At 43.8% G+C, this 13,062-nt stretch overlaps 1 protein-coding gene across 1 annotated transcript in view; it reads right to left on the reverse strand.

Moving 5' to 3' along the window:
* Positions 1-12,330, reverse strand: part of grin2ba (glutamate receptor, ionotropic, N-methyl D-aspartate 2B-a) — a gene marked incomplete at both ends in the record, with an annotated part of 64,993 nt that extends 52,663 nt beyond the window's left edge. The window contains 1 exon segment of the mRNA XM_083676500.1: positions 12,304-12,330. Coding sequence (XP_083532626.1) covers positions 12,304-12,330 — 27 coding nt within the window.
* Between the last annotated feature and the right edge of the window lie 732 nt (positions 12,331-13,062).

A 13,062-nucleotide genomic window follows, 5' to 3' on the forward strand; every position in this document is an offset into this window, starting at 1 on the left:
CCAATAACAGGCCTGTAATCACTTTAAATGTCTTTATTGACAGCTTTTCACAGATTAGAGTTGCAATAATCTGTCCTCCTCCATCCATCTCATTCCAAGCTGTTATTTTTGGAACCTAGAGCCTGACTTGGATTAGTAGGTGTGCAGGGTTTTTTTCTCTCTTCTTTGTGTGCCTGTGTGTGTGGTGTGTGTGTGTGTGGTGTGTGCCAGTGTGCCAGTATGCGTGTGTGTGCATGCGTGCGTGCGTGCGTGCGCGTGGTGTGTGTGTGTGTGTGTGCGTGCGTGCGTGCGTGTGTGTGTGTGTGTGTGTGTGTGTGTGTGTAAATTGGATTTTGTGCAGCAGCAGTTTTTTAAAACAAGATATGGGATATGTGGTACTGTAGCTACCCGCTCAGAATATGCCTTTTCAAGTGAAAACCAACAGCTCACGTCTAAAGCAAAATACATCAAAACCCATACCCTGAAATATGCTTAGGCAAGAACACAACCTAATCCTGTCCTGCACTGTGGTGTCCATGTCTGTCTATAGTGTGCAAATTACACACACACCCTGCTAAGGCACAGGAGACACACAGAGAAGCAACAAAACATTATAGACCCTCTGCTGCAAATGTACTGCAAAGGACTTCAGTACAATCCAAACAAAATCTGACAAATGACAAACTAACAATTGAAGAAAGCAACTCTCTTGTTGGTTTCCCCCCTTAGCAATGGCTTTGAAACGTTTGTTGACAGTACCAAGAGGTTTGGACTGTAGAATTGTAGGATACTTCCTACGGTAGAGGTTGGTGGATTGTTTTTACAGTAAACTGTCATCACTTCACGACAGTGAATGGAGGCTATAGTCGTATAATGTGGAATAATCAGATATCACTTAATTATCACGTGACCTGTATTTCCAAAATCTTTTCCTATTTCTATTCTTTTTATCCCCATCTTGTTCATCTCATCTCCTTCTATCTATCCCTCCCATCTCTTTGTTCCTCACTCAGGTGAATGAGTAATGGTTTCCATTTTCATTTCTGATTAATTGATTTTAATTAATTTCAGGTATCAATTTCGTGGGACCTGTCACTTAGAGAGACTATGCCGGGAATTAGGAGACAGATTACATTATTTAAAGGGTGTAATTCAAAAACTCCAGCAACTGTTTCTGGTTCGGCAACATGTTTTAAACCCTTGTGAGACAACGCAGGAATTCTACCCACTCCCAGAGTATCTCTTTTCTGGCTTTGTTTTTTCGCCTGATCATCACAATTTCTTGCAGGCGTAAGGCTGTCATGCTGTCTCCCAGCCCAGGCGTGCATCTCAGCTGCGGGCCAATGATGAGACTCCCCGCCGGATAATGACCATCATTGGAGGAACGCTTCCCAATGGATGTTCTCCGTGTTTAATCCCACCCAGCACTCAGAACCAGGACACACCGCAGAGTAAAGCCTCAGCGACAACGACAAGGTACACACAGACAGACAGACAGACAGACAGACAGACAGGTAGACAGACAGACAGACAGACAGACAGACAGGTAGACAGACAGACAGACAGACAGACAGACAGACAAACAGGCAGACAGACAGACAGGCAGACAGATAGACAGGCAGACAAACAGACAGACAGACAGACAGACAGGCATGCAGGCAGGCAGACAGACAGACAGACAGGCAGGCAGGCAGACAGACACAGGCAGACAGACAGACAGGCAGGCAGACAGACAGGCAGACAGACAGACAGACAGACAGACAGACAGACAGACAGGCAGACAGACAGACAGACAGACAGACAGACAAACAGACAGACAGACAGACAGACAGGCAGGCATGCAGGCAGGCAGACAGACAGACAGACAAGCAGGCAGACAGACACAGACAGACAGACAAACAAACAGACAGACACAGACAGACAAACAGACAGACACAGACAGGCAGACAGACAGACAGACAGACAGAAAGACAGATCCAGAGAGCTGTCTCTCTAACATGGCACATCTGTGTGACAAAACGATCTAAATGTCTCAATCAAAGATGCTGGCTCGGAGTGCTCATTGTAAGGGTCTCAAAAACACCTCATCAACAATATAAATGGATAAGGTATTGTCATATTTCAATGTAAGCCTGTTAAACCATTTAAACTATACAAATGCACTGAGATGCTCAGAGAAATATGGCTTAAAAATATGGAATAAAAGGCTAAAACTTCTCCAATATTTCAATTACTGTACATGCCAAATGCCACATCTTACTTCAACATATCATATTCATGTATGTAAATATACGTAAATGATGCTAGGGACGAGAGACCTGCTTGTGTGTCGAAGGTGATCCAAGACCCACCCCCCGTCTCTCTACCCCCCTGAGTTCTCTCTCTGGCAGTGTCTCCAACTACCACAGGACCCCATTTGCATCGTCACACCTAGTGAAGTGAGTCGCGCCAACACCTTCAATTAAGAAACAATTAGCATTCATGAGTTTGCTTGTGCAAAGCTGTAAGATTGAATTCCAGTTAGTCCCTCTAGCTGAAATAAAGTATCATGAAGCGCCTCCTATTCTGCTATGCTCCACAGGGCTAATTTCTCCTCCTCTGCCAGCGTGGCTCATCCCTGCTCTCCCTGGGATGCTGTCAGTTGTACCCGCCAGACACCAAAAGGTCATAAATTAGCAATAAGGACCGTTGAAGTAGACATGTTGTTAAGCTTCAACCTGGTCGTACTTTTAAGAGAGCTTTTAGTTTTGCATGTAAATGTATTCATAGATTTATTTTTTTATTTATTTCATTTGCTGCAGCTGCCCTTCGACGGGGAAAGGTGGAAATCGTGTTCACTCCCTCTCTCTCTTGATCACTTATATTCATGAATGGCTTCCAAAAAAAGAACACGTTTTCTGAGTACGACCAGAGAGCATTGTGTATTGTAGGGAGGCTAATGTGGCTAATGTGCTCTTATAATGAGTTCATATCACTAGTGGACAAAAGCGCTTTGTGTTAGCCTCACAATAAACAACAACATCTTATGTGAATGTGTTTTGAAATCAACAACTGACATAAATACACTCAAGAGGCATCAATGACATGATCAACGTGCCGCTGAATGCGGAACTCACCTCCACATCACATCCATTTATGCCGGCCTCGGTGTTTACAGAAGGCCCTTGTAGCTGTTTTGTGTAACATAATGGTGTTGACCCCAATGCCCCTCCATATTGTGTTATTATATTTATGCAAGCGCAAAGCTCCCAGAGTCTCTCCCCTCAACAACACTGTCGGGCAGCCTATAGCTGGACCTGGCCAGCACAACGACTTTATGAGGTAAAAAAAATATATATATATATTGAAGAGAGAGAGAGAGAGAGAGAGAGAGAGAGAGAGAGAGAGAGAGAAGTGAGCCCTGCATGTTTTATTCAGTCGTGGCAGAGTACAATTCATAATACAGGCGGACTGATTCACAGTTTTAATTAAAAACTAGCCTTATAGCGCCGGTGGTAACATCCTGATTTATGGAGACCCAACCCCATCCACCATAGACACACAGTCCACAGTGGGTAAGGGGGAGGTGGGGGGAGATGGGGGGAGATGGGGGCAAACGCTTAGGAAGGAGAAAAGTGCTGCGTTTCACACAGCAAGGTGGTAGGCAACACAGTACAGTGTGTATGCGGTAACATTTTATGACAGACGCCTTTAGCAAGTTTTGTTTTAAAAGGAACAGTATAAGGAAGAGAAAAAAGGGTGATATGCCTATGTACAGTAATCAGTAGTCTTTATAGACTATGTACAGTAGTCAGTAGTCTATATAGACTATGTACAGTAGTCAGTAGTCTATATAGACTATGTACAGTAGTCAGTAGTCTTTATAGACTATGTACAGTAGTCAGTAGTCTATATAGACTATGTACAGTAGTCAGTAGTCTATATAGACTATGTACAGTAGTCTATATAGACCAAGACAGGCAGCCATGGGGAAATGGATAGCACAGCACATTTCACATGAGTTGATGGAACTTTCTTTGGCCTGACAGTAATGTTATGTTTATGTCACCCTCCTGTTTAAATCACAGCTACAACGGAATCCCTTGATACAGAGAGATTTTAATTAAAAACGGTGAGAGAGAGTGTGTTCATGACAGAGGGAGGGAGATTGAAAGAGAGAGAGAGAAAGAGAGAGAGCGAGGGGGGGGGGGGGGGGGGGGTGTGGAGGACCAAAGTTAGATCTGAGAGGTGATACACAGAGGGGAGAGAGGGAACAGAGGAAAGGGAGAGGGGGGAGAAAGTTAAACATAGCAACGGCAGGAGGGAGATAAGCAGAGACTAAGAGAGCTCGTTCGGTGGTAAAATGAAAACAGGAAAATGATAAGTACATTTCAACTTCCCTTATTTCTTGTTTTCCTCTCTACAGCTCGCTGCACAGTTCCGGATGCTTCTCCCTCTGCTCTGCAGTTCAGTCCTGCTTTATTGTGCATGTGGGATTCTCTGCCACTCTTACTGATTGATACATTAAAGGCCCATGCCAGCCTCACTTTTGCTTCCTGGCTTTTCTTGAGAAAACATACTCAACGAACAGATGCACCAAGTTATGACGTTAGTCATTCACTGAGTTATTTGGGAAAGTAAACCCAGATATAGCTACGAGCAATTCTAAAAAAAATGTGTCGAAAGGTTGTTTGACTCAGGTGAAGGGGGTTCGGAGGGTTATATTATACTATTTGGGCGCAACTTTAGAAACAGGCTAGCAACGTCACACTATGGAGCTCTGTAGCTGTGTGAAATGTCATACATCACGGCAAGTGGGAAATTGTTTTAGGAGGAGCTAAGACAATAGAATGTATCGCCCAAAATACACATACTTTGACCTAAATGGCAATTTTCTGACTTGAATCATTGTGCAATAACATTGTGCAGCACCGGGATGTCATATATAAAATGTCAAAATGACTAATGTGGGCCTTTAAGGTTTGGAACACTCTTGCGATGCAGACAACAGCCAAACACACACACAAACAAAAAGAAGCATGCACAGACACACACACACACACACACACACTCACACATTATATACTATGTTGTAAATGTATAATAGTAATGTATACTATGATATAAATGTATGTAAAGTGTACAGGTCCCCATAATGAACATGTACACACACACTCAATCGCAGCCGTTCAACCATAATCACACTGCCTTCCCAATTACAGATACTCTCTCTCACACACACACACTATACATACACATCGTTTCTCTTTCTCTTTCTCTTTCTCACATGCCCACACACACACGCTCTCACACACACGCTCTCACACACACACGCTCTCACACACACACACACACACACACACACACACACACACACACACACACACACACACACACACACACACACACACACACACACGGTATCTAGATCAGGGCTTGGCAGCTCATGCCCTACGGAGCCACGGGGGGATTGTGTTGCTTGTGTTACCCTAAGGGTGTTCGTGACTTCATAAGACACATCACTGCTCCTCCTCCAAGAGGCCCAATCAATGGCAACATGAAAGGTGCCTGGTTGCCCGCCCCACCGTCGTCCGCCCCACCAGCCCCCCCAGCCCCCCAGCCCAGCTGTAGAGCTCTACGGCCCCCTGACTCAGCTCTGGGACAGCCCCTGTCTACCACCACCGCCAGGGACCCACTCATCAGGTAACCCAGGGTAAAGCTTTGGTTGGACAACCTCCGTGTGATGAAGGCGGGACCACCTGAGCATGAGAGCAGTGTCTCAGTAAACCCAGGGTAAATCTTTGGTTGGTCATCCTCTGAAAGAATCAGTGCAGGGTAAGACCTTCAACACGTTGAAGTGATCTCTTTTCCCATTTCTTATGTTCTGTTGGGCTATGTGTTGCTTTCCATTTTCCATTCATCTTATTGGGCAGGTTGGGTAAAATAATTGTGTTAAATGCAAGAGCCCTATCTAGCTAAAGCGTCTCTCTGGCGTTGAGCTGCAAAAACACACATACACCCTCTCTCACATTCTAACACACATTGTTAATGAGTGTGCCATCAGGGTCTTGCAGTGTGAACGTGTCCTAATTGTCTCATCTTTCGAGGTGGCACATTTTTGGGCCGTGGCTGAATTTAACAGCCTTGTCTTCCTCAAGGGGCTTTATTTAACACCCCCCCCCCCACACACACACACACACACACACACACACTCCCACTCCACCCCCTTCCCCCAACCCGTCCAAGCTCGCCTCTCCACCACCATCCTTAATTCCCCCCCCCCTCCCCTCTCCCCTCTCCCCACCCTCTGCCCCCCCCCCCCCCCCCCCCCCCCGACCCCTCCCTGGTCATGGTTAATTAATAAGCAAGCTGTTCTCGAGCCATGCCAACTGTAACATAGACAAACACTCGTTGATACGTTGATACCCATACACACACACACACACACACACACACACACACACACACACACACACACATACACCTTAGCTAGCACTTCTGCTACTAAGGGGAGAAAAACATGTGGTTTGTATGGAACCACAATGAAGCTGTTCGAGATGAATATTGAAGCAGTGTGTGGAGGAGACTGTGAAGCCGGTCACCCACATCAATCCAGCTGTATTTAGGACACTTTAACACAGAGATGTTTAAACATGTTTACCGTTTGTGTTTGAAATTCAGTGCGTGGCAACTTGAGCTGCGTTTTTTTTAGTAGAGATTCTAAATAAGTTCTGACAATTATTCAGTTTACTTCACAGGGAACAGTGTCAGGAGGGTGGGGACAAAAAAAAAATCGAAATTAAATATGTGGAAAATATTGCATGTATTCAACCTGGGGTTTGAAACTGAGTTGCTCTGCAGTTAAGCAGTGGTTGTGACAAAATAGAAAATGACAACAGAAGCAGAGTGTTCCCTGTAATACTGCGGTTAGACTATAACTGTGCAAATTAATTGGAGGGAATGAGACATCCACAGAGCAAAGAGCTGAATTTAGGGCTTTAATGTTGTAAACGGATTTCAAACCCCAACATTTAAACAATATTCATTAGCTTTCTCTAACCCTGGTGGCTTTGGGAATCAATGTGAGTTTCATGTAAAATTGATTTAATACATGCAATTTCTTACACCACAGAGCTTAAAATGACTGCACTGTGCTGCATTGAACGACATCGGGAATTTAGGTATCACACATTGACAAGCTATGTTTGGTTGGACCCCCGTTTCTTTCAAACAAACTCTATGGTTTAGAGTTACAGCTTGAAAGTTAAAATGGTGTGCAAGTTCTATAGGCCTACAGTTACAAATATTTGTGTGTGTGTGTCATTGTAACATCTTAGATCTCTCTCTCTCTCTCTCTCTCTTTCTCTCTCTCTCTCTCTCAGATAAGACAGAAATAGCCTGAACCATACCCCTCTTGCTGTTCCTCTCAGAGGTAAATATATGTGTGGAGCAGCGAACACCCACATCTCTCGTTGGCAGCCTTGCTACCACATATCACCGGTCCTGACAGTCTCTGGATGGAACTCCCTCAGGGGAGAATTAGCTTCTTCTTGGGAGTACCTCTGGATAAACTCCCGTAGGGCATTTTTCTTAACACAATCCAATCAATAACCCTCCAATACCATCTACTAGGGGAATATTCAGTATTGTCACATACACACCAGCCCCCCAGCCGCCCCGACCAATTCCTTGAAGGCTCTGTGGTGGCGTGGCGTGGCGGAGAGGAGTGGAGGGTGCTACAATAGCCTGGCGGGGGCCACTGATGCGAGGTTTGCATTAACTGTGACATTTCAATACCAGTGGGCTAAGAGGCTATGCTGTGGCAGGGTTAGCCGCTCAGAGAAGGCTTGGCTGCACTTGAGGACAAGCAAGGGTCACTGGTTGTACTTGAGCCTTTCACCATTGAGACATCCCAAACAGGCTTTTAGAATAATACATGTTTTGGTTCAGTCGATACAGTAGGCTACCGATAATATCATGTACAACAACATGGAGGGCTCTACCAGTGGAGGCTGGTGGAGGTAAAAATCGTTTTTGATACCATTCCTCATACCATTCCATGCATTACAATGAGCCCGTGCTCCAGTGTCTACCTCCACCAGCCTCCCCTGGACTCGAAGGAATACTGCACAGTATGTATGTGTAAGGCATTTATAATCCATTGTTTTGATAGAATGACTGGAACCGAAGTCTACCTATCTCAAAACATGAATTTCCTACCAACCACAAGGTATTGAAGACCATTGTTTCAGCAGTTAGGCAGAGGTAAAAAAAATAAATGAATTTGAATAACAATACTTTGGTGAAGCATTAAGAGAATAAGCAATTAATATAATTCTGCAAATGTAACATTTATTCCAGGGTCTGAAGCAGGTGCTTGGCATTTAAGCTGAGTGTGTTCTGTTGTGACAGAAACACAACAGAAGCACAATGTTCCCATTTTATACCGTAGAAAAAGTACATCTCTGCTAACCACTATTAGGTACAATGGGATAATACAATACAGCTGGTGGAGGTTGGTCTATTGGCCTGTCTTTGAGACATATATGTGTCTGTCCAGCTAACCTCCAAGCGAGGTTGACAGGGATTTGCAGCACTGCTGTGTACAATAAAGCACAGTTACTGTGTACTGTCGATGTACTGTACAGCAGGGGAGGCTTGTAATGCACGGAACAGAATAGGGAATGGTATCACACACACCATGCATTACAATTACAATGGTATCAAACACACCATGCATTACAATGAGCCCGTCCTCCGATTTCTACCTCCAACAGCCTCCCATGATACACAGCACAACAACACAGCCTTTAGGTGTGAAGGGAGAAAACAACAGTTAGAGCTGTTAAAGCTGTAGGCAATGCAAAGTGTTTCAGTGTCTAGCATAGAAGTGGGCATAGTGTATAGTATAGAAGTGGATATAGTGTGTAGCATAGAAATGGATATAGTGTGTAGTATAGAAGTGGATACAGTGTCTAGCATAGAAGTGGATATAGTGTGTAGTATGGAAGTGGATATAGTGTGTAGTATGGAAGTGGATATAGTGTGTAGTATGGAAGTGGATATAGTGTGTAGTATGGAAATGGATATAGTGTGTAGTATGGAAGTGGATATAGTGTGTAGTATAGAAGTGGATATAGTGTCTAGCATAGAAGTGGGCATAGTGTGTAGTATAGAAGTGGATATAGTGTGTAGTATGGAAGTGGATATAGTGTGTAGCACAGAAGTGGGCATAGTGTATACCCTAGAAGTGGACATAGTGTGTCGTATGGAAGTGCAGTACAGGCTTGGCTACCCAGCAACTGGAGCAACGTCAGCATCGGCGAGGCCTCTGCACAGCAGCGCCTGAAGACCCAGTGGCCTGGAGGTAACAGATGTCACCAAAGCAAATGTTGGAAATGCACCGCTCAGCTAATGATTGGCTCTCCAGGCAGGTTTCCAGGTGACTTATGTTCGCTTGCTCCTGAAGACAAGGATGAGTGAAGGTGTATTGATTCCTGTTTGCAATCCAATCAATGCTTCCCCACAGCCCCACCATGTCCCAGGTCAATGACCGAGATCACCACGTGATCTTGGCAGATCCAATTAATATCCATTGATAGCATTACTATGGCAATAAAAAGCTACCCAGGTCTATAGACCACCCGTATTGGACAATAACCATTAATCAAGTGAATTAATTGAATATCAGAAAAGAAATCGATTCAGTAGATGATTCTACCCCTCAGAATGGCATTGAAGTGTAGTTTGAATGTGTGCCTGGATACAATTCACAGATACAACGCTTATAAGCTCACCATGACTCACTGTACACCCTACCAACCCACATCAACAACAACTTGCAGAATAATCTTCCTCTTCTTCCTCTGTTCCCTCCACCCCCCCTTCCTCCATCCCTCCCTTACATGGTCACTAACTCAGAGACTCTTCCATTTTGCCCGATTATGGAAACACGTTCAAAGTAAAAATTCTCCCTGTCTCTCTCTATCTCAATAGAGTATCACAAGAATCTTACAGTAAAGAAGCTATTCGGCTATTCGGCAAAGAGGGAGGGAAATGAAACAGAGGTATATGAAACAGACACCATAGCAGGTATCAAAATGGCACGTAAACTTGGGGGTATTTTCCAGATGAAAGGTTGCAGCTGTATTGTATTGTATTGTATACCCCACTGTGTGTGTCTGTGATGATGTGTGCAGGGATCTATGCTTGTATGTGCCTTAGAAGAGTCTATTTTTAAAACAGCTTTGATGACGGTGACTTAGTCAAAGAAAATGCAATTTTAAAAGGGTTCTTTTTACACCGGTTGGAATTGCTGTTCTCCATTCTTCTGCTCTCCGTCTGTTTAGGACCTTCTCTCCATCACTCAAAAGGAGGAATGACTAGCGTTGGAGCCAAGTCGCGGGAGCATTTCATACATAAGAGCGATGGGTAACTACAAAAGCTACTGTAATACAATACAGAGAAGAAATCCAATTTTTAAAAGGTATACATGTGCTACAAGATAAGGCTCAAAAAAGATCACCGCGCTATTTTTTAGATCACATGACCTAATTTGAACCATTATCTCCTGAGTCCGTTCTCTAAAGCTTCATCAAAGAACAGAGAGTTAAAGTCATTGAATTTAGGCCTAATGGGCTCATTAGAAAAAATGTTTTTTATTATTAACAAGATTAAAATACACTGAATGTAAAATTAGGTGGAGTTAAACGAGGGTAGTAGTATTGTTAATAGTATTCAATAGCTGTACACTATTGTGGCTGTACACAAATCTGCGTCATCAGCAGTTACTAGGCCTACAGCAGGAATGATTACGATTTCAGTAACACCAAAGCAGGCGGTTGGAGCAGTGTGTGTGCGTGTGTGTGTGCGTGTGTGTGTGTGTGTGCGTGTGTGTGTGCGTGCGTGCGTGCGTGCGTGCGTGCGTGCGTATGTGTGTGTATGTGGCAGCATATTGGGTAAAAGTAATAGGATAGAAGTAACAGTGTAACAACATTTGTACATTTGTAGTGTGCTCACATCAGAGGCCCCTAGGAGAAGAATTAAGTTTCCTCACTCTCCCTCCGTACAGTGGCTGAGTCTCTTAAACGTCACGCCTGATTAACAGTGCATGGAGAGAGAGAGAAGATAGAGGGTTGGGAGAGGGGGAACGTACGTTCAAAGTCAAAATGATAGTGAGAGGCAGAGGCAGAGGATGAATAAGAAAGAAAGAAAGAAAGAAAGAGTGAGAGAGAGAGAGAGAGAGAGAGAATGAGCAGAATGCAGAGCAAAACCAATGAGATTGAAACTGTAGATATAATAATGGTGTTTACAGGCCTGGTGACAAATACATTTGTTCTCTGTTATTTCTATGTTCATAAAGTGCATGTACTGTTCAGACTCAGTTGAAAAATGAAGAACAGATCTTTATCTTATCACATACACCTGTAGTACAAACAACACACACACACACACGCAAGCGCACACTCACAACGTAACAACAGTACACACATTCTCTCTCACACACACACACACACACACACACACACACACACACACACACAACAACAGTACACACACAAACAGGCGCACACTAATGGGCACCACCCTTTTGCCACAAAACTCATTCAACAAATCCTTTAATTGCTTAATCAATATTCGTAGAGACATACAAATGAAGCCAATAGTCAATGGCAGCTGGGTCAGGTTGAATATCCACACACTGACACACCCCATTGATCAGTGCGCACCACGCAGAAGTGCGCACCACGCTAAAATCCTCAGCGATTCTCAAGAACAAAGCCAGCACATTCCATCCTGCACGTGCTACTACTCTCTACCCAACCCTGGATTGACATACAACCATGGTAACAGATTTTAGACGGACAGTGCACTATTTCAAGGAGAATTGACATGTATTTTTGCACACCAAAAACACCTATTAGAGAGTACACCATGTAGAGTTCTGTACCCAATAACAACATCAAAAGTGTAAACAGAAAGAGAAACAGGGTCACAGAACTACAGAGGCATATCAACACTGAATGGAACAACATATCCCAAGAGCATATGACAACACAGTTAAACACACACACACACACACACACACACACACACACACACACACACACACACACACACACACACACACACACACACACACACACACACACACACACACACACACACACACACACACACACACACACACACACACACACACACACACACACACACACACACACACACACCCCTAGTGGGATGAGACGGGCCCTGTGAGCTGTGAGTAGTTGCTGAAAGAGAATGACAGATATAACAGCCAGCTCTAGCAGTCTACTACCGAAAGAGCCTATCAGTGTGTCCTACCTTGTGTATTGCCAGCCAAAATCTCATCCCTGCTTCTCAGTAGTAGCATGATGGTGTGGCCTGGGACTCCTCTCTCCCTCTCATAGCCTCAGACTGAGGGAGGGTGAACTGAGACGCAGACAGACACAAGGAGAAAACACAATGCACAAGGAAGAAGATGAGTCACACTTTCATATAATGTAGGCCCACATTTATTTATTTTTATTTATTTTTTTAAATGAGGCCTAGTATAACACAATAATTTGAATGCACATTGTCATGGAATGACAATACTGGTAAGAATATGTTATTTATAAACCAAGACAAGTAGACTTATTACAGTTAATTTACATTTTGATGACATGGTGACACTACAGTGCATGTGGGACTGAATATCATTGATATTTGAGTGGAAATGGCAAGCCTAATAGCCCTAGTATTATGCCTCTCGTAAGGTATGGGCCAAAATAAGATATCAGCAAGATGTTTGGTCTTGAATAATACATTTGTACACAAATGTCTGGTCTTTATATCGCCTATTTACATCATCCTTTGGGATACGCCTGGCTGTATTGTACTGTTGTATGTCTATGAAAGGGATGGAGTCAATAGCCAACGAGGCTCTCTCTTTGGAATTTGAACAAACGATGAATAAAAAAAGCCTACTATCCTATTAGCCTACTTTGTATACACAAACGTCTTATAGGCCTAGAAAGCGATTCAGGTTTACCGTCGTCGCCCTTCCTATGATCTTCCTCTCTCACACACGTTTTCTCCCCT

Source organism: Argentina silus (genome assembly GCF_951799395.1).
Source record: "Argentina silus genome assembly, chromosome: 9".
Classification (NCBI taxonomy): domain Eukaryota; kingdom Metazoa; phylum Chordata; class Actinopteri; order Argentiniformes; family Argentinidae; genus Argentina; species Argentina silus.